General features: G+C 36.5%; 1 protein-coding gene across 5 annotated transcripts in view; it reads right to left on the bottom strand.

Annotated features, from left to right (window-relative positions):
- Nucleotides 1-23,048, bottom strand: part of LIN7A (lin-7 homolog A, crumbs cell polarity complex component) — a 318,473-nt gene that overhangs the window by 234,354 nt on the left and 61,071 nt on the right. For 3 of the 5 annotated variants that reach the window (XM_082419000.1, XM_082419002.1, XM_082419001.1), the window contains exons 1-2: nt 6,415-6,433; nt 107-197 (exon numbers count right to left, since the gene is read on the bottom strand). The exons of 1 other annotated variant lie outside the window; for it this stretch is intronic. In XM_082419000.1, coding sequence (XP_082275126.1) covers nt 107-188 — 82 coding nt within the window. In that variant the 5' untranslated portion in view covers nt 189-197; nt 6,415-6,433. Of the gene's footprint in view, nt 1-106; nt 198-6,414; nt 6,434-23,048 lie in introns of those variants that run through there. One more of the 5 variants, XM_082419003.1, reaches the window with a different exon arrangement.

The raw sequence follows: 23,048 nt of genomic DNA, 5'->3' as shown, positions 1-23,048 counted from the left end.
CTGCTCCCCCTGCCCGAGCGCGTCTGGCGGTCCCGGTGGGAGTTGGCGGGGGCAGAGGGGGAGGCAGAGGGGACGCAATGGCCTGGCGGGTGAGCTGCTCCCTTACCTCTGTCCAGAGTGAGCGGCTGGACCACTGTCAATGTCGCCATGTCTGCCGTGGGAGCCGAAGTGACGCTCAGCTTCAGCATCAGCAACCGCTTGTAGTGAGAAAAAGAGGAGGAGATTGGGGGCGGGGTGCAGAGGGAAGACGGAAAGGAGGGGGCAAGGAGGGAAGGTGGTGGTTGTGGAGGAGAGGAGGCTTGGGTGGGTTGGCAGCCAGATGGAGACGCAACTGTTCCGCGAGGGGCGGACCTTCAGATGCGGCGTGAAGCTGAGCAGGTACCGGAGAGCGAAAGCATCGCCGGCTCTGGCAAGGAAGGCTCTGCCCTAGAACTTTGCTCTTCCACCCCAAGGAGCGCTGGATGCGTGTAGCTAGTGTGTTGCTTTCTTTCAACTTTCCACTCAAACAAAATGGTCAGAGTGTACGTGCGTCTGGGGGAAGGGAGAAGAATGAAAGGGAGGGGATGGAGGGGAGGGAGGCAGAGAGATGATTTTTTTCCGATTAAGAGAATTTGTCAACCCCTTAATCCCATCCCCTAGAAAGAAAATGCTTCTAGTTCAGAAATGTTGAGGTTTAATTGTAGTTGCTGTTAATTTCTGTTAAAGTTTATTTTGGAATGTTGACTCATAACAGTACACAAGATAACTGACTTAAAGCCAGAGTTCCATCACTAGGCCCCCGTTAAAGACCTGGGTATATTGCCTAGAAAATAACTTAGCTCACAAGCAAACTTCTTAATAATGGTTTTAAATTAAAAATCACAATGAGAAAACAATTAAAAACACAAAGAGAAGTTTCTATCACTAAGTTTGAGAAACATGTCCCTAGCACTCTTCCAGGCTGATCCTCAGCGTTGCCACTTGCTGATTAATTAACATATGTGACAGGAATTGAACTAAGCCATGGCCTGACTTGGGGATTCAATACAGTCCCTGCCTTCCAATAGCCTGTAATCTAATGGGAGGTGATGTTTTTAAAAGGGTGACTTTAGAGTCAGTTGATCAAGATTCAGTTACTAGAACCTTCAACTATTAGCTGTGACCCCTTCACCCCAACAGACTGCTTTCACTATCTTGCCACTGAAGGGACTCTCATTTTTTTGATCAAGAAATTAAGAGGCATATAGAAATCTTGTGTAAGCAGAAGGGTGATGACTATGGGTTCAGGATTGGAAATGACAAAGCTGCCTCCATCACCTTCCCTATGACAGAGCAGAATTGTTTTGGCTAGCAATATACTCCTGAAGACAGACACAGTTTTACAGCAAAATATTTGCATATAATCTACGTCATTGTCTTCTGATTACAATATGGATGGTTTCTGAAAACCTTTCCCATCTCATGGTTTACATTTGAAAAAAAACTAACAAACAAGATTTCACCAGTGATTTGAGAAAGTCATAAATGATTGGCCAAACACCTAACAGACCTTAAAGACATAAGGAAAATCATAGTTCAGCATGCCTAAATTTTCATTTAGTGTGTAGACAGAACACTGATCTTGAAATTCAAGTCTTAGTTATGTGCTTTTCAGAAAGTGTTTAGACAGAACACTGATCTGGAAATTCAAGTCTTAGTTATGCGCGTTTCAGGAATCAAATCTCTCACTGATCCCCAGTTTCTTCATCTGTCAAACAAGGGGACAGATGTAATCTTCAATCTCACTGAGGTTCTGTAAAATGAGGGAACTAATCCTTCCCTGCAATCTCACTGAGTTTTGTGAGGGTCTGATGAGATCATGCACATGTATGTGCTTTGAAAACAGTGAAGTATATACAAATATATTCATACAACAAACATACATCCCACCTGAACTGTATGGCAACACTCTGCTAGGCGCTAGCCATGCAAAGATTAATGAGACGTGGCCATTTTTCTAGACAGTGCTCAGTACAAGTTGGGAGACAAATAATGAGCTGGCTGTGAGAATATGAGCAAGCTCTGAGCAAGAATGAGAGCAGTAAGTGCTCTAAGCACCGCAGAAGGGAAGTGCTGTGGGAGACAGGAAGAAGCAACAGTTCTGGTGGACTATCATTATTCATCTCCCCTAAATCAAACAACAGACAGAAGTTGAACTGTGGACGATAACAACAGAGTATGTTCCAAGGCTTTGCACAAAATATCAAACCTCATTCAATCACTGAGGACGAAAAGAACATACAAATCCCTTGGCCACTAATGTAGTTCTTAACAACATCCTGTATTGTGAATATGTACTTTAGTGGCTTGATTCATAAATCTAAAAGCCATAATTTCAATACAAATCCCAGATTGTGAAGTCCACGAAGGTAGGCTTTTTGTCTTTTTGTTTCCTGATGTAGCCTCAGCACCAAACATTTAATAGAATGTTTCTGGACTTATGCTTTGAGCTCCCTAATTGAAAATTTACTCTACCATTCTCCCTCTGTGTTGACTCTGTAGGGTTTTTGTATGGATTGAAAAAGACAGGACGAGAAAGCACAAATCACCATATATTTGTTAGTTATTATTTCTAATAGTGGCAAGTTCAATGCCTTTAGCTTATGTCTGCACAGGTGTGAAAAATAATAATTCATTATCTGTTAGATTTTGTTTTTTATGAAGGATGAATAACTACTGTCTCTAATAACACTTGTGAAGTTCTAATTGAGACATGCAGAAACATAAGAAAATATCCTTAATCTACTGTATTGCTTTGGTAGATATGACCATGCTTAAGTCTCTTGAGTAACTGCCTGGACCACTCCTGTACCAACCACAGTGTTTCATCAAGGTCAATATACTTGATCCATTCACATGTGTGTTGCTTTGCTGATTGTGTATTAATCACGGAATTGTTAAAAACACCTGTAATTATACTTTTAGCTATTTGGTTACACAATCAGTGCAATTTTTCATTAAATGATATATAGTAATTTACCTCTGTGGCACCTTTATTTTCAATGAAATTCATTAATTCAGAAATACTTATTGAACTCTTTATATGCCAGGCTTGGACCTAGGTTGGTTTCTCTTTATCTTTTCAGCCCAGAGGATTAGATATTATTATCCCATTTTATAGATAAGTAAACTGAAACTCAGAGAGGTTAAGCAACTTGCTTAAAAATAGTAGCACCTGGGGCTTCCCTGGTGGCACAGTGGTTAAGAATCTGCCTGCCGATGCAGGGCACACGGGTTCGAGCCCTGGTCCGGGAAGATTAATGTTTGCTCTGATTCTGCCATAGGCAATAGCACATGCTGTGGAGCAACTAAGCCCATGCACTACAACTACTGAGCCTGCACTCTAGAGCCCGCGAGCCACAACTACTGAGCCCACGTGCCACAACTACTGAAGCCCGCACACCTAGAGCCCGTGCTCTGCAAGAAGAGAAGCCACCACAATGAGAAGCCCACGCACCGCAACGAAGAGTAGCCCCTGCTCACTGCAACTAGAGAAAGCCTGCGTGCAGCAACGAAGACCCAATGCAGCCAAAAAATAAATAAAATAAAATTTTTTAAAAAGGTAAATGTCTTTAAAAACAAAATAGTAGCACCTGTATTCAAGAGCCTCTGTGCTTTCCACTGAGAAACACACTTCATCTTGCATTATTCAAGATTTAGTGATTTCAGCCTTTTATTTCAGAGTTCCATATATGAGTGTGTGTGTGTGTGTGTGTATCCTTTCTCTTTTTTGTTATCCTTGAGATATACTCAAAGAGAGAAATGCATGGAGGAAATTTAGGTCAAAGGAGGAAAGAACTATGACACTGGTTCCATTTTATATAAGTACAGGTTAATATTAAAATGACTACCTATTCTGAATATAAAGTCTCTTCTTGTTAAAAAATTCATTCAAAGTTACGTTAAGGTCTCTTTCATTTAATTGAATCTTTGTGAATTAAATGACAAAATCAAGAGAAGGTTTGAATAAAGCATTAGCATACCAAGAAAATGTGTTTAGTTAGATTATAAATGGAGTATAATAAGCACAGTTTCATATGAGGAAAATAGCACCTACAAACTGGAATTCTTTCAGCTTTGGGTGTTAGAAATTATTTTTGACTGAGTCACGATATCACGTTATCTTCTTTAATTCTCACAGCTTTGTCAAAATAGCACTAGATTAAGATGAAGTGCCAACCTATACTTTGGAATATAAAGGTTTGTGTTTTTTTTGAATAATCATAGAGAATCTTACTATATTATTCTCTCCTTAGAGCTTTTTTAAACTGAGTGGCAAGTATGTTCACGGTAAAATATCTGAATCTTAGACTTGTTTTAATAACTACTTATCTGTCTGTTCAGTCAATAAATACTGTACTTACTATATCCCAGACGCTGTTCTAGGCACTGGGATATTGCAGTGAACAAGAAAAGGCCCTGTTCTCACTTGGCTTATATTCTATACGGGAGAGAAAGACAATAAACAAACTAAGAAACAAACAAGAAAGAGATCAATTAGTGACTATGTGCTGTGCAGAGAATGAATAATTTGAGGACTGAATTGAGTCTAGAATAATGTCAGGATTACAAAAGACAGAGATAAGGGAAAAGGGCATTCTGAGAAGTGGGAGAGAAAAGCCAGGGATGGGAGAGCAGACATGGTGCATTTGGGCAAAATAGGCAGTTCAATTTGGAGCACAAGAAAAACAAGCCTAAACAGGGCCATTGAGAGTCAGGTTGTGAAAGATAATGTAATTAACAGAAATGTAATGAACCTCTCATGGATAGCTTTGTGCCTATCATACAATGAAATGTACAGACTATCCAGGCTAAGAAAAAAAAATTGTGTTGTAGCATCTACATTAAAAACTACTAACATCAGAATGAAATAAAGAGTTACTAATTCAGTGTTGGATGTTAGAAAATTGAAGATGAAATAAAAATATAAAATGTCGATTTTAATTATTTTTCATTTCTTTCAAAAAAATTTTTAAAATTTATTTATTTTAATTTATTTATTTTTGGCTGTGTTGGGTCTTCGTTGCTGTGCATGGGTTTTCTCTGGTTGCACTGAGCAGGGGTTACTCTTTGTTGCAGTGCACGGGCTTCTCAACGTGGTGGCTTCTCTTGTTGCGGAGCACAGGCTCTAGGCGCACAGGCTTCAGTAGTTGCAGCACGCGGGCTTGTGGGCTCTAGAGCGCGGGCTCAGTCATTGTGGTGCATGGGCTTAGTTGCTCCGTGGCATGTGGGATCTTCCCAGACCAGGGCTCGAACCCGTGTCCCCTACATTGGCAGGCAGATTCTTAACCACCGCGCCACCAGGGAAGTCCTCAAAAGAAATTTTTAAAAACTCTGAAAGAATTCTGAAATCTGAATAATCCTCACTTGTAGGGTCTTATTTGCATTATTTTACATTACCAGTTATCATGCAAATAATAAATATAATAATTAATGTTTGCTCTGATTCTGCCATAGGCAATAGCACATGTAATAAGTGCAAAAAGTCTTTCTGGTAATTGTATATTTCATTTATGCCTATTTAATTCATAGAATATAAAATGATGTTTTTGTTTCATTTTGAAATGAACTTTTTTCTATTTTCACAGAAGTTATGATTGATCTTTTATAATGAAATTTAAATTCAAAGCTTACAATTTTCCTTTTTTCTTTATGCATCCCCACCTCATAGTTACACCATTGGGAAAGCCTAATAGATGCAAGAGAGGCAAGATAAAATGATTTTTAAAAGTGATACTGGACTCATCTCTTTCTCTCATCTACTCAGGAGATATTTCTGAACTTTTAGAACCCACAAACTTTAATGGTTTTTTAAAAATATTTTTATTACCATCACATCTTAAAATTTTTTAATATACTCAATTTTGAGTCTACAATTATGCTTTTATCCAACAAATCTTTATGACGCACCTGCTACTGTATATGCCAGACACTGCTCTATGTTCAGCGGTAAACATGGAGGGAGTGACTTTCCTTATGGAGCTTAGTTTTTATGAAGGGAAACAGATAAAACACAAATAAACAATAAATCAGATAATCTTAGGTAGTAGTAAGAACCACAGTGATATGCTGAAGCCTGTTCACACTGTTATGTGAGACCCAGTTATGTGCATCTTGCCCCAACGTCACTTTTAGTGACATCACATTGGTATCTTTAGACTGGCCATGGTGGGAGTGTTTACACCATGGATATTGGCAAATACTAAATATGGAAGCTTTATTTTTTCCTCAGGAAAGCTAGTTGTTAAACATTTGCCATCATACCATGAAGTCCACAAGGAAAATAGAATAGAAAGTTGTGATGAAACATGCAGCAGGAAGCAGGCAACATCAGAATGATCAGAAAATAAGTCACATTGTGTTTGATACAAAAATTTTTAAAAATAACATATCTACCCTGTATTTGATGGAGTACCGACAAGGATGCTGGGCCTGGGATGGAGTTAGAAGAAATAGGAGACATTCATGTTATTTTTGAGGAATTACAAAATATTTGGAAAGGAGAGAGAAGCATGAATGGAAAGGCATAGTATGAATTACACAATGATGTATCAACAAGAATAAGTGATAGCATAAATTTGTATATGTTAAAGGCATACACAATAAAAAAAAAAGTCTGGATTCTTTGAATGCTTCCTGGAGGCAGTTTACATTCACTTTTATTTTTTATTTTATTTTATTTTTAAAGGAATGTGTTTTTTTTATTTATTTTTTAAATAAATTTTTTAATTTTTAATTTTATTTATTTTTGGCTGTGTTGGGTCTTCGTTGCTGCATGTGGGCTTTCTCTAGTTGCAGCGAGCGGGGGCTACTCTTTGTTGTGGTGCGAGGGCTTCTCATTGCAGTGGCTTCTCTTGTTGCAGAGCACGGGCTCTGGGTGCGCGGGCTTCCGTAGTTGTAGCACGCAGACTCAGTAGTTGTGGCACGCGGGCTTAGTTGCTCCACGGCATGTGGGATCTTCCCGGACCAGGGCTCAAACCCGTGTCCCCTGCATTGCCAGGCAGATTCTTAACCACTGAGCCACCAAGGAAGTCCCTACATTCACTTTTAGAGGAGACTTGGAGATATTTTCTTTCCTGTACGCGGATAATAAAATGTCACACCTTTGAGGAGAAAGCTACTCTTTGCAATTTTGTTATTTATTTATTTATTTATGGCTGTGTTGGGTCTTCGTTTCTGTGCGAGGGCTTTCTCCAGCTGCGGCAAGCGGGGGCCACTCTTCATCGCGGTGCGCGGGCCTCTCACCGTCTCGGCCTCTCCTGTTGCGGAGCACAGGCTCCCAGACGCGCAGGCTCAGCAATTGTGGCTCACGGGCTTAGTCGCTCCGCGGCATGTGGGATCCTCCCAGACCAGGGCCTGAACCCGTGTCCCCTGCACTGGCAGGCAGACTCTCAACCACTGCGCCACCAGGGAAGCCCCTGCAATTTTGAATCAAAAGATTGCTAACCAAGTGGACCAGATCTTATATGGGATTTCATGAGAACTAAAGAAAAGGAGGGACAAGATTATCATAATTGGGTGCCTATGTTACTAGAGAATCTTACCATGGTGATGAGAGAACTCTATTGCCTTGATCCTTAAAAAAGGACACTAAGGATGTTCAAGGCTTGTTTGTTTCAAACTTTAGCTTTATTTAAAATATGGTTTAAATGGCTTTCTCTTGAAAAGCACCTCAGTTCCTGACTTTCATTTTTTTTCTTAATCCTGCCCAACTTACTTCTCTCAAATTCTGGTACAATGGAATTAATTAGGAATATTAGGAAGAAACAGATGAAAAGGCCATCTTCAAATTCTTCGCAGATTGTGACACAATACAGTAATTGAGGCAGTAACAGAATTTACTGTAGGTGTGCTGAGGGCCGTACTGCCAGTAATTAGCAAGTTTGAGAGCAAAATGCAACATTAGCACGGACACCACATTCAGGAGAGAGTTATAAACTCTTATTTTTATCCTCCAGTTCTCTAAATTAAAGCAAAAATCACTACAATTTTAATCGGTTTGCATTTAAATGTGATCTTTCTTAGGCTCAACCTGAAGCATAAAGTGTAATATCTTTTTCCTAAAGCTTCTCAGTGGGGTCAAATTATGTTTTTCTTAAACTAAGTGCCTCATTCTCTGCTTCTCTGCCTTCCCTGCTTTTCGGGTCCTCAATGAAGTCTTATCCGCTTGCTCGTGTAGGTGGATCTTTCTGATGCTTATAATCTTATTGTGCCATTCCCCAAGTCCGCAGCTATGCAAGACACCGTCCTGAAATACAGTGTCTCTGAGAAACTTCCTCTTTCAGTGATTTCTTAATTTTACTTCTTGCTCAAAGCATTTACTTGCATAATAAATACAATTATGACTTTATTTTGGCTTCTTGAGGATTTAACTAGAATAAAAATTTAAAAAAAAATAAGGCAAATGAAAAATGTTTTAACTCTAAATATCATCAGGTTCCTGTCACCTCGAATTTTGCATAGATCAGTAGTGGCAAATCAAGCCAAACAAATATTTTTGTCTAGACCCCAAATCAAAGCAATTGCAAATAAATGAAGAAAGAAAGCAAATCTCTGCCATTTTTAACCTGGGACAAGCAAGTTAACTATTAAGTCTTTTATGTAGTTAATATATTTTCTTTTTAACGAGGAATTTTGTTTTGAAATGTTAAGTGTAAGAACATGCACATGGAAAACAATTCTTGATAGGTATTACAAAATCTTACCACAAGTAACCAATGTTAACAGGGATTTTCGTGTCTTCTTTCAGAAATCATATGTACATACACATATATATGTGTCTACACACATACATGTGTGTTCACATATCTTTTTAAAAACTCAAATAGCCTTATATACCATATTTTACACCTTGATTATTTTATCTAGTGATATTTTCATATCAATACATTATATATGTAAAATCTCTCTTAACTACTTCAAAAAATTCCACTGAAATCTTCTCTTATAGATGAACTTTCAGATTGTTTCTAGGTTTTTGCTATCTCAAACAGCATTAAGAAGGAAAATCTTTCTTGTTTATATCATCTTTATGAGCATAAATTCCACTCGGTTATAACTGTACTTCCGTATAACCCAGGACTAATGTGGCCCTTTTCAATGATAATGCTCTCAGATTATCATACCTGCAGCCATTTTATTCCTGCTTCATTGTAGGCATTCTATCCCATGAGAACTGATACCTCTTTTCTATAGAACTGTCATATTTAATTGAACCTAAAATGCCAAAGTGATTGAAAAAAACTATTTGCCATAGACTGATGACCATTTTTGTCTTCAAAATATATGGTATGAAGCACCATCCAGCAATCCAATAAATCAATGATGATCACCACAATTTTCAACTGAGAAGCTAACAGTGTCTAAAGCAAGTTAAAAATTAAGAGCCTAAAACAATCCACTTTTGGATATTTGTTTTATTGAAGGTTTTATTTCCATCAAATGAGATAGGAACACAATGAAAACACAAGAAGATGTTTAAGTACCTTGTTTTTTCAAATAAAGTAACACATTGATTCACTAATTAGAGAAAACTCTAAGTAATTTAAAGTGAGAAATACTATTTTTTCATTCAATGTTGTTACTAGTTAGTATTCAAAAGAATATTTAAATGTTAATGCATGTAGTGCTCTCTACTGGTCTTATCTTTATTGCAACTACACTCTGTGTCAAATTTGTATTTACAAAAGGTCACGAAAATTGTCTCTATCCCAAAAGACTACTAGTGTTTTTTAAAAATTTCTGTTTGGTGTCTACTTTAAGTGTGTGTGAGTGTGTGTGTGTGTGTGTGTGTGTGTGTGTGCATGCATGGACACACAAATATTCATTTTTGAATTTCCATACTGAAGTCAGTTTTGAACTCTGCACATGAATTGTTGACATACATTATCACAATTCGGTAATACAGAGATATTAAAAAAGATGGATATATAGTTTTAATGCAAGGGATAATGTTTTTCAGTACAGTTAATAGGCAGTGGCAGCATCTAAGGGGCTTGCTTTTCCTGATCCCTGGAGAAGACAGGTGAAGGCCTCCTAGGAGGAGAATGGGTGGCTGTGTGTATTCAGCAATTTTTAGGGGGCAGTGATCACCATCATGAGCTCTTCTCTTTTTCCCCCTCTACTACTCCTTCCTGTACCGCTCCTCAAATATTTAAAAAAATCAACTTAGTGGTGATTTTTTTAAAGCTTAAGAGCAAATTTTATTACCGGTAGTTATGAAAGCTATTTGCTTCAGAAGTATGTGTGTGTGTGTGTGTGTGTGTGTGTGTGTGTGTGTGTTAGAGAGAGATAGAGAGAGAGAGAAAGAAAATACATTCATTCATTCATTATATAGTTTCATGTCAAGTGGCTGCTATGCACCAAGCGCTGTGCACTGAAGATAAAGCCCTGAAGATAAAGCAGTAATCAAGACCACTGATACTCTACTGGAATTATTGGTATCTGTGGAATTACTTCTCAATTAAAATAGTTACAAATGCTATTAAGGGAAGTACATGGTACAGTGAGAATCTATAACCTAAATCAATGTTTAGGGATTCAGAAATGACTTCTCCAAACATGGAACATTAATGGTGTGTTTAAGGGGAGACTTGAGCACGTTTAAATACTAGCCATTCTTTAGTATCCTAGTTCCTTCTTAAGCACAGAACTGATTTGGGAAAGTTATCTTTTCCATCATTACTGCCTGATTGAGTGAACATAAATGGAAGGATCTCTCATTACTCTGGGGAACTTCCTGGCCAAGAATTTTCAATATGGTCATCATTTGTCTAAAGCAATACATACCAGTCCTATATTTATTACTAACATTTAGTAAATTATATTAGGCCTACTAAAATATTTGTTTGAAGCTGATTACTATTTTTCATGACTATTTGATATTACTTAGTAAATACCCACACATACTCTTACTGTATTTGGTCCGAACAGAGAGAAAGCAACTTAATTCTAAAAAAAAGACAGCATTGATATTGACATATATACTATTGAACAAGTTGCATCCGCCCAAATGTATTCCTCCAGAGTCAAAATAAAATATAATGATATTTTTGAGACATTAAGGATGTTAAAGAACATCAAATCTGACCAGTAGTGGAAAATGAGATCCAGAGAGATTAAATCATCTGCCCAACTTTTCCTAGCTAGTGAGGAACAGGGCTCAGACTGAAAGCCAAGTGACAATCAGTTCAATGCTTTTTATACTTCACTATAACACTAGATTGTAAATTTCATGAGCAGAGAGACAATGTTTGGTTTGCCACTGTATATTCATTGCTTGGCATAAAACCAGTGCTCAATAAACACTAGTGAATAAAAGAATGAGTAAAATAATCATTTTTCCTAGAAGATAAACTTCACTTTAAATGCATTTTACAATGAAAAATTAGTTCACTATATTTATTGATTGCTTAATTTGTACAAGGTATTTGCTCTACTATATTCTATGGAGATTTAGAAGAAAAGGATAGATAAAATGTGACCCCTGCCCTACAGTAACATATAGCTGTCATAATTATCTCCAGAATAAGGTAGGGCTTGGTAAATGCCACAACATTAAAATATATGAACAAAGGATTACATGGAACATGGTAGGCATCATGAAAGACATGTCATTTATGCTGCATCTTTAAAAACAGAAGGATTTTTTAGGTGGAGGTAGAACTGAATAGACATTTCAGTTGAACTGAACAGAATGTGTAAATGTATGCCTCAGGAAGCAATGGCATGCATGTTATTATTGAAACATGGAAGATGTGAAGGAAGTAGCAAAATATTAAGATTAGAAAGAAGCTGGTAGGGAAGGGGAATGGCAGGTACCATAGGGGGCTTTGGAAGTCACTCAGAAAAGTTTAGAATTTATTCAGAAGGCCATTAAAGTATTTGAGCTGGAAGGTGAGGACGTTCTTCTTGAAATAGTATATTAAAATTTATTATAGAAAAATGATTACAAATTCTAAATAGAGTAGCAGAAAGTCAAAATTATCCATATCAACTGGTGATGTTCTAGTCACATATGAAGAGAAAAGACCCATTCTGAGGTCACACAGACAGGCCTTCACACCAAACTATAGCTTGGTTGATTGGTTGGATAGCACTCAATGCCATTTTCTTCATTGTTCATCACGGAAGATATGAAACATTACTTTTTTGAAGGCTTTTGACTCTGGCTAAAGAGTATCTCTAGTATACAAAGGAAAAGTAAGAAGTGGCCAAAGTTTGAAATTCTGAGGACTCAAGATTTCTCAACACCTCACATCTTCCCTAAAATGTCACTGTATATATCCCCCCAAACTCTTTGCTCTTTTGTGAGCTCCTACTAACTGTAGTAGCTTATCTTATCTCCAGGTAGTATAAAAAGAACAATGAAATAACAGGAAAAAAAAATGAGAGATTTTGTTATGGAGAGGATATAATGAAAATACTGCTATTACATAGAAAATAAGATATTCATTAGGAGACGTTTTAGGGAATTATTTAGAAAACTTCTTCATTCCAAGGTAAGCTTTGAAATAATGATAATAATACATTCATTCAGTTGAAATGTTTTGAGGAAAATGAACTAAATGAGGACAGAGAGTGGCTATAAAGATTCAAATGGTGGTGCCTATACTGGGTCATTTTTGTCAATTCTAATTAATATTAACATCAGTTTTAAAATTAGAGACAAAGCCTGAAGAAAAGAATGGAACATGTTACTGAGCCTGTAGAAATTGTATTATCAGGCGGGAGGTATCTTCCTCTCCTTACCCCAAGTCTTGATGCGGACAAAATTCCCACCCTAGATTTTCAGCATCATAATGTGTTAGTATATAGTGATTGGCATTTTTATTCAGACTAGTGGTCATATAAAACAGAGATTCATATGTGTGAAAGACATATTTTAACCATAGATATGAGATTTTTAATCTTTCATTTTCACATGAGATATATATATAAATATTATAGCTCTTGAGACATAAAGTATCCGCATTTGATATCAGTGGAACCTTCATAGTAGGAGATGAGATAATAAATTTAGGAAACAGGAGAGATGGTAAATGAGCAAGTTAACAATTCTGTGTTATGTGCAGCTCATAATTGCAGCTCTGTGAAGAGTTCCCACTGAGTCAATGGGAGCTGTGGGTGGAGGTTAGAGCCAGGTTAATTGTTGCATTCAACATCATTCAGGAGAAAAAGTGTAGGTAAAATTGCAGCATTTATACTTCTGCTCTTCAATTTTCCTTCATCTCTATACTTGTATTTTCTTCACTTATTATTTATATCCTACGTCTGAATGTTTTCCTCCCTTGACTCCTTAGGTTATTGAAGAGATACGGTCCGTGAAGTTGACTTTCAAGGCATTTAAAAAATAAAGAAAATGCCATTCATCTATTCATTTTCAATATAGAGTTGGAAATATAGTTCCTCGGAAAATATGACCAAGTAATCTGATTGAAAAATAGATTTGTGAGGAAAGAGGTATTTTACTATATGTCTCCCCGGCATGCTAAGGATTGCAGTACACCATCAATGCTAAGCCTGCAGATAATTTTAATTATCATCCGACAGGTCATTTTTCTTTTTTAGTAGTTTCCTTTGGAATCCACCTACTCAATGACTAGTAGTTTCTTCTATGTAAGTAGAGAACCTCTGACTTCAAATATGCTGCTTCAATAATTTGGCTTTCATATTCTCTGAGCCCTCATCTTCACAATGTGATTTAGATCTGGGTTATAGTATAATAATGTGTCAAGGATACTACTGCCTAGTTATCACCAACTCCAGGTAGAAATTCTCTTTAAATCTGAGACTTTATTATCAGTGTTCTTTCACTACTTTGTTAATTTAGAAAGTTAATGTTTGTGTAAATTAAAGAATGCCTGTATTTTGCTTCTTGTCTTCTTAAGTATTATTTTATTCTTCTTCTCACTCTTCAAATTTTCCACTTCTTTGTTTGCTTTTATGTTCACCCCTTTTACCAATATTAATATCGCCTTTCCAAATTTTTATTTTTTGAGACATTCCATTGCTAAATTTGGAAAGCGTTTACATAAATCCTGAGGGAACTGAAAGTGGCAGAAAGAAATATAAAACATTTTGTGGACTGTAAGTTGTCATTTTATTAAATGCAAAAATCCTTTTTAAAGAGGAATAAACAAAACTTACTTTTCTTTTGTGTCTTCACTTTTCAAAGACAGCTCTGGAAAACAACTTTTCATTAAGTGAAACAAACACTCAAACAAAATTTGTAAGCTTTGGTCAATATATATATATAGTTATCATTACCTTGCTTACCCCACAAGTTTTTTTGACAGAAAAGGCCTATTTTGATTTTAAAAAATCACTGAAAATTGTCTTTTAATTTTTAAAAACCTGAGTGCATTCTATGGTAGAAAGGCTTATACTGTATATTTGTTTCACAGGCTTATTGGTGATTTTTATTTTTCTTTTAACTGTATAGAAACTATAAGTCATACACTCATTTTCCTGGTTTTACAAAATACAAGTTCGTTATAAAATTTAAACGAGTTAAATATAACTTGGCAACACCTCCATCAGATGAGACCTTTTCAGATGGGCATTACTTTATTGCAATGAGGGGTCGTAACTGTGTTTCCTCCAGAATGAGATGTAGGTTGAACTTCCTCATCTTACTGGCCTGGAATCTCTACTTCCTACAGGTTTCATTTATTAATATTCTGGTGTTACTCATGACTTAGATGTTTTCATTTGGACACAGTAGCATTTGGGCATCAAATTTGCCTAATTCTATTCGTATCATTGGAATAGTTTAGAAGTTAAAATCCAGGAATTTTTATTAAGAAAATTTTAAAAGTAGACATATAAAAATAGAATATAGACAATTGCAGTTGATTCTCCCATCTTGATAACAGGCAGACATTTTTAGGGCTAAACACATTATTTCTATTATCTAGCAGTAAAAGAAAGTATTGTGATTACAAACAAATGCATTTACCAAAGTCAAATGAGATTCTTATAATCCTTATCTTGTACCAGAATGTTATCTATTAGAGTTCTAATATATTAACATGAAGACATAATTCAACGCATTTAAAATTTTTCTATGGTTTTAGGCAAAAGATCCAGTTCCATTGATCAACACTGGGCATGTTTCTAAGAGTTAAACCAATACTGAAAAATGTGAAAGCTTATTCTTTTAAAGGGCATAAGCTAAACATGGACAAGACCATGTTTGAGTTGTGTTTCATTTTGCTTTATTTTGTCCACACACCTAAAATATAGTAGTGAATGAATAATGAGTAGATGGAAAGAAGGAAGGGAAAGACGAAAGGGACAAATGAATGAACAAATAAATGAAGAGTGATTAAAACTTGTCTGAAAAGGCAACACTGCTAATAAAAATATATTTCTAAATATTTATTTTATATCTTAAATTTTATATACCACCTGCAATACAGCAAGTAGACTAGTGTTACCTAAAAACTTCTGAGCCCTAATGAATAGATAAGTTATCTGTAATTGGCATATCCCAGCACCCTGTTAGGGAGGACTGACTTCTACTTACATTGCATTTACTTCACAGGTTGGCTGTGATTTTGCAAATTACAGTGAGATTGCTTCTTCCTAAGGTTAATCCTAAAGTCAGCTAGTAAGGCAAAAGATTGCCCTTGAAAAACCCCTTCTATCATCTATAAAACTTGATTTGGGGCTTCCCTGGTGGCGCAGTGGTTGAGAATCTGCCTGCCAATGCAGGGGACACGGGTTCGAGCCCTGGTCTGGGAAGATCCCACATGCCGCGGAGCAACTAGGCCCGTGAGCCACAATTACTGGGCCTGCGCGTCTGGAGCCTGTGCTCCGCAACAAGAGAGGCCGCGATAATGAGAGGTCCACGCACCGCGATGAAGAGTGGCCCCCACTTGCCGCAACTAGAGAAAGCCCTCGCACAGAAACGAAGACCCAACACAGCCATAAATAATAAATAAATAAATAAATAAAAATTAAAAAAAAAAACAAACTTGATTTGGGGTCTATACCCTTATACAGTAATTCTTAAATGCATTAAAATTTTAGGAGTACTGCGTTAAACTTAAGTCAAAACAAAGTTGAAACCCTCAGGAGTGAGTCACTCAGTGCTCAGTGAGAGTATGGCTTCAAGGTTAAGAGTCCCTGCTTTGAAATCAGCCTGCTGATTTTGAATCCTAGATCCAATGATTAGAACCTGTGTGACCCTGGCTAAATGACAATGTCTCTTGCTCTGTTTCCACACCTGTAAAATTGTATTATAAATGGTACCTATGGAATAGGTTGTTGTGAAGGTCAAATGACATAATCTGTGTAAACTGTTTGAAACAGTGTCTGGCATGCAGTAAGTGTGTTTGCTATTCTTCCTGACTTTATAACAACTATAAAATTCCTAATAGAGAACAAATGATGGATGAGAATTATAAAATGTTTCTGTTTGCCTGAAGGATTTACTCCATTCTGTTTTAATAAATCAGCCTCTGTAAACTTAATGAATATAAATAAATTGGGTCTTAGGAGGAGGTTAACAAGATAAAGTGTCACTGGCACACAGTAGGCAACGTTTACTGGATTTTAATCTAAATCTTGCACGTGAGCAGTTGGACATGCATACTATTCTTGGAAAAGGTATGGAGATGACCTTGACTGCTTACATCTATCTTTCCAGACTGTCAGTAACTATTGAGGCCACACTGAACAGGAATCAGTCTCAGGCCCTTAGGCATTAAATGCAATTTATATGAGGGTTAGGTTCTAAATCCCACTCAAAAGTTGTGTTCCTATAACATAACTCCACTGCTCTAAGACGTACCAATTCACTCCTGCATAAATTTTTTTTTAACATCTTTACTGGCATATAATAGCTTTACAGTGTTGTGTTAGTTCCTGCTGTATAACAAAGTGAATCAGCTATATGCATACGTATCCCCATATCCCCATATCCCTACCCTCTTGCGTCTCCCTCCCACCCTCCTTATCCCACCCCTCTAGGTGGTTGCAAAGCACCGAGCTGATCTCCCTGTGCTATGCAGCTGCTTCCCACTAGCTATCTATTTTATATTTGGTAGTGTATACATGTCAATGTTACTCTCTTACTTTGTCCCAGCTTAACCTTCCCCCTCCCCATGTCCTCAAGTCCATTTTCTATGTCTGTTTTTTTATTCCTGTCCCACCCCTAGGTTCATCAGAACCATTTTTTTTTTTTTTAGATTCCATATATACATGTTAGCATACAGTATTTTTCTCTTTCTGACTTACTTCACTCTGTATGACAGACTCTAGGTCCATCCACCTCACTACAAATAACTCAATTTCGCTTCTTTTTATGGCTGAGTAATATTCCATTGTATATATGTGCCACATCTTCTTTATCCATTCATCTGTTGATGGACACTTAGGTTGCTTCCACGTCCCGCCTATTGTAAACAGTGCTGCAATGAACATTGTGGTACATTACTCTTTCTGAATTATGGTTTTCTCAGGATATATGCCCAGTAGCGGGATTGCTGTGTCACATGGTAGTTCTATTTTTAGTTTTTTAAGGAACCTCCATAGTGTTCTCCATAGTGGCTGTACCAATTTACATTCCCACCAACAGTGTAGGAGGGTTCCCTTCTCTCCACAACCTCTCCAGTATTTATTGTTTGTAGATTTTTTGATGATGGCCATTTTGACCAGTGTGAGGTGATACCTCATTGTAGTTTTGATTTGCATTTCTCTAATGATTAGTGATGTTGAGCATCCTTTCATGTGTTTGTTGGCTATCTGTATATCTTCTTTGGAGAAATGTCTGTTTAGGTCTTCTGCCCATTTTTGGATTGGGTTGTTTGTTTTGATACTGAGCTGCTTGTATATTTTGGAGATTAATCCTTTGTCAGTTGCTTCATTTGCAAATATTTTCTCCCATTCTGAGGGTTGTCTTTTCTTCTTGTTTATGGTTTCCTTTGCTGTGCAAAAGCTTTGAAGTTTCATTAGGTCCCATTTGTTTATTTTTGTTTTTATTTCCATTTCTCTAGGAGGTGGGTCAAAAAGGATCTTGCTGTGATTTATGGCATAGAGTGTTCTGCCTATGTTTTCCTCTAAGAGTTTGATGGTGTCTGGCCTTACATTTAGGTCTTTAATCCATTTTGAGTTTATTTTTGTGTATGGTGTTAGGGAGTGTTCTAATTTCATTCTTTTACATGTAGCTGTCCAGTTTTCCCAGCACCATTTATTGAAGAGGCAGTCTTTTCTCCATTGTGTTCTTGCCTCCTTTATCAAAGATAAGGTGACCATATGTGTGTGGGGTTATCTTTGGGCTTTCTATCCTGTTCCATTGATCTATAATTCTGTTTTTGTGCCAGTACCATACTGTCTTGATTACTGTAGCTTTGTAGTATAGTCTGAAGTCAGGGAGCCTGATTCCTCCAGCTTCGTTTTTCTTTCTCAAGATTGCTTTGGCTATTCAGGGTCTTTTGTGTTTCCATACCAATTGTGAAATTTTTTGTTCTAGTTCTGTGAAAAATGCCATTGGTAGTTTGATAGGGATTGCACTGAATCTGTAGATTGCTTTGGGTAGTATAGTCATTTTCACAATGTTGATTCTTCCAATCCAAGAACATGGTACATCTCTCCATCTGTTTGTATCATCTTTAATTTCTTTCATCAGTGTCTTATAGTTTTCTGCATACAGGTCTTTTGTCTCCTTAGGTAGGTTTATTCCTAGGTATTTTATTCTTTTTGTTGCCATGGTAAATGGGAGTGTTTCCTTAATTTCTCTTTCAGATTTCTCATGATTAGTGTGTAGGAATGCAAGAGATTTTCGTGCATTAATTTTGTATCCTGCTACTCTACCAAATTCATTGATTAGCTCTAGTAGTTTTCTGGTAGCATCTTTAGGATTCTCTATGTATAGTATCATGTCATCTGCAAACAGTGACAGTTTTACTTCTTCTTTTCTGATTTGGATTCCTTTTATTTCTTTTTCTTCTCTGACTGCTGTCGCTAAAACTTCCAAAACTATGTTGAATAATAGTGGTGAGAGTGGGCAACGTTGTCTTGTTCTGATCTTAGTGGAAATGGTTTTAGTTTTTCACCATTGAGAATGATGTTGGCTGTGGGTTTGTCATATATGGCCTTTATTATGTTGAGGTAAGTTCCCTCTATGCCTACTTTCTGGAGAGTTTTTATCATAAATGGGTGTTGAATTCTGTCAAAAGCTTTTTCTGCATCTATTGAGATTATCATCTGGTTTTTATCCTTCAGTTTGTTAATATGGTGTATCACATTGATTGATACACCATATTTTAAATTCATTCTTCAGTTGATGGATATTTGTTTTTTCCCACTTTTTTGCTATTATAAGTAATGCTGCCATGAACATTCATGTATGAATTTTTGTGTGGACATAGGTTTTCATTTCTCTTGGGCATATACCTGGGAGTAGAATTTCTGGATCTTATGGTAAATCTATGTTTAACAATTTTAGGAACTATCAAACAGTTTTCCAAAGTGGCTGCAACACTTTACAACCCCACCAGCAAAGTTGTTTGTTGAGTGACTTTCTTGGACTAATTCAGTCTGTGTTCTTTCTTGTATCCAGCCAATGAAGTCTCTTCTTAGTTAACTTAGTGATCAGCTAATGATTAGACAGAGATTTGCGTTAAGGGCCTGAACCAGTAAGTCTCTCAGTCTTGCTGAGACCCTTTGTTTGTGTGTTAGGGTACGCCTTCAGTGCTCCAGCACAGTTGAAACTCTGGCTTAGTCTTTACTTCCTACCTAGGTAGAGCATCAACATCAGCCAAAGGTGGGCATTCTCAGGTCATTCCTGGGTATATGCACAGCTCTGCATGTGAGCATCACCTCCTAGATTTTCAGGAATATGTCAGTCCTTTTCAAATCCCCCAATAAACATCTCATTCCCCATTTCCTTTTTGAGATTTTTGGTCAATCTCTTGTTAGCTACAAGTAGTATCACTACCTCAGGCAGCTGCAATATCAAACAATTACCACTAACTATTTTCTACAAATACCGTGGAGATAAGACTCACACATAGAGAGTTCTGAGTTAGGTCAAATAAAGGCAAGGTCTAAGAATGAAACTTTAGCTAGGAGCTGCTAGAAAGGTCAGATAATACCATGTCTCTGGGGATGAGACTTTAGGAAAATCCAAAACCACTCTGTCCCTCCAGTGGCTGCTAGACTGCTGGTTGTTACAGCTGTTTAGTTGTGAGCCTGTGGGTTTTCAGTTCTACTATGGAGCTGGGAAGGGGGTGATGGGAGTAAGGCAAGTTAAAATGCTACAATACTTACTCTTCTTACTGAGATTCAGCCATTTTTATTGCATAAAGACTTCTGTAATTGTTGCAAGCCTTTAGTTAACTTCCAGAGTTTTTAAAGAAATTGATTTTGAGAATTATTGCTAGTGTTCTCATTGTTTTTATGGGGAGCAGATTTCTGGAGATCTTGACTCTGTCACTCTGGAAATGCTACTTGGGTCATCCCTTCTGGTATGTCTCAGTGGTATCTTAAAGTCAACATCCCAAAATGGAATCATCAATTACACATTGTATTTCCCTACATTTTAATAATCTTCTTTTATAGTCTGTCTTAATGAGTTGCTCCAATACTCATTAGGCTACACTAGCCAGAAATCTCTTTTATGTCTCACCCCCATATTCAACCCATTACCAAATCCAGCGTATATTATTTCCTAAATGGCTCTCAAATCTATCCACTTTTTAGCATTTCCAGTAAAAACATCATGGCTCATCTTCTCAAAAACTGACTCCTGAGTGCTATAATAACCCTTTTACTAATCTACCTGCATCCAGGCCAGCGTCATCTCACCATTTTTCCACATAATAGACTGCATGACATTTTTAAAATGCAAAAATAGTTATGTCACTTTGGGTTAAAACTCTTGAATGCTTTCCCTACTCTCTTAAAATAAAGGCAAACATTCTTACCATGATCTTCAAAGCTTACTCATGGTCCAAACTATCTTCCACCATAAGTTAGTAGCATACATTCTACCCTCTACCTGGGAAATTTTCCTTCTTCTCTTGGTCTAGTGAACTTTTACTCACTATATCTGAGCCCAAGTGTGACTCTCAGAGAAGCTTTCTCCAAGTCTGACTAAATCACACAGCACCATGCACTTGTCCTTCCTAGTAATTATTACAAGAGCAATTTCATATTTGTTTATATGATTATTTAATTAATATCTGTCTTCTTTTTTAGACTATAAGCTCTATGAGGATAGAGACTTTTCTGATGTTGTTTACAGTTGTATTCCCTGAATTTTACCACAATGCCTGATGCAAATTTTGTGATCAGTAAATATTTGTTAAATAAATGAATGTTAATAATGATCTGTGTTAAGGCTATAATGGAATAAGCAAAATTAATTCCTTTAGCCAAGAAGTTAAACAACATAACTATCAAACAATCACAGGAATCAGTCTGTCTGTTTCACCTTTAGTGTTTTACTCTTCACTGAAAGAAATATTAGTTGCTTTTTAAAACAATGTTCAAACTATGGACATCAGGCCAAAGTAAGCATGTGTAGAATTTACATACTCAATTTGGAGTTAATCAATAAAATCATATTTTGAAAATTATTTTGACAATTAAGTTCGTAATAGCACATTGTGTAGATTTTCTATATTTAAGTATTAGCATAGAGTACCAAAAAACTAATAAATATTTTTCTATTTAACACATATTCTCTGATCTAGCATCATGAATAGATAAAGTTAAATTGCTTGAGTTGCTTGAGGACTATCCATTTAAAAAAGTTATTTTCTAGGCAAAGGCAGGATGGTTCTACATTTTTTTTTTCTATTATATTGGGGGAAGCCCTTGAAATCACTGATCTGTGGTTAACTACATTCCTAATAATATGTCTTTTGAAGGGACTATCATAGGTCTTCCAAATGATTAGATTGCTTCCTTATCTTCAAATGGATTGAAAAAGATATTTCCTGAGGATTAAATCAGGGTCTATCACTTCACTTCTAGCATCAGAGACCCAGGGTATCAGTGATACCTTATTCCAACATGATGTGACACAGCCCTTGTGAAATATCAGTTTCTCTTTCAGTAAGATTGCCAGTGTGGCTTAATTTGGCTTAGAACCATCATTTTATTACTAAGCATTTTGTCACAGATTTAAAATGCTTCAGATGACAGCTTTGGATTTCTTTGCTTGACTTTTTAAAGCATTAAAACGTCAGCAATCTCTGCAATGAACTGTGTGTCAATTTTAGATGTATTCTTGACACAGAATTGCCCTTGCATTTCAAGCTGCACATTATAAGCTACACATTTTCTACCTGGGAGATAGTTATTTATTTGGGAAATATGTTTATGGTGTAGACTATTTTTTTCCTTTATATGTAGGAAAACCTTGTTTTCTTTCTTATTATACAGATTTTTTTTCCTCCAAATATACAAATGAACTGCCATTCTATTGTATTGCTCACTCTGATTTCCCAGACGTTATGCTAACTCTCTTACTGCTTTTGGGTAGTTTCCAAAATACAATACTTGAATTAAATGTGTCCCCAGTAGATTTTACCCTTTAACTGTGTCCTTCTCTCTTTTTTTGTACTGCTATTATATAGAACCTCTCAATGACTTTATAATATTTCAGAGCATGACTGATATTTCCTGCGAATTTTGTCTTTTCCACTTGAAATATAGTTTCTTATATCTCTAGAATTTTTAGGATTGAAGCCCATTAGTTACATAGGCAAAAGCTGCAAAAATTTTCAAGTAAAACATTTTAGTGTGGTATATTACCATGAAAGAATAAACATATTTAGAACTCCTTCTTCATTTTATTCTGCTTTGTTGGATCTATATGGTGAAATAATTTCTGCATCTAAATATGTAATTTATGGTCATCCAAATATAATAACTTCTCAAGTGTTCTACCAAATATTTTAATATTTTGTTTTATAATAGTTTTAGATTTACAGAAGAATTACAAAATAGAACACAGAGCTCATATATACCCCAAACCTAGTTTCCAATATAAGCTATTGTTAATAGCTTATGTT

Source organism: Balaenoptera physalus (genome assembly GCF_965194825.1).
Source record: "Balaenoptera physalus genome assembly, chromosome: 13".
Lineage (NCBI taxonomy): Eukaryota > Metazoa > Chordata > Mammalia > Artiodactyla > Balaenopteridae > Balaenoptera > Balaenoptera physalus.
This window is presented reverse-complemented; position numbering and strand designations above follow the sequence as displayed.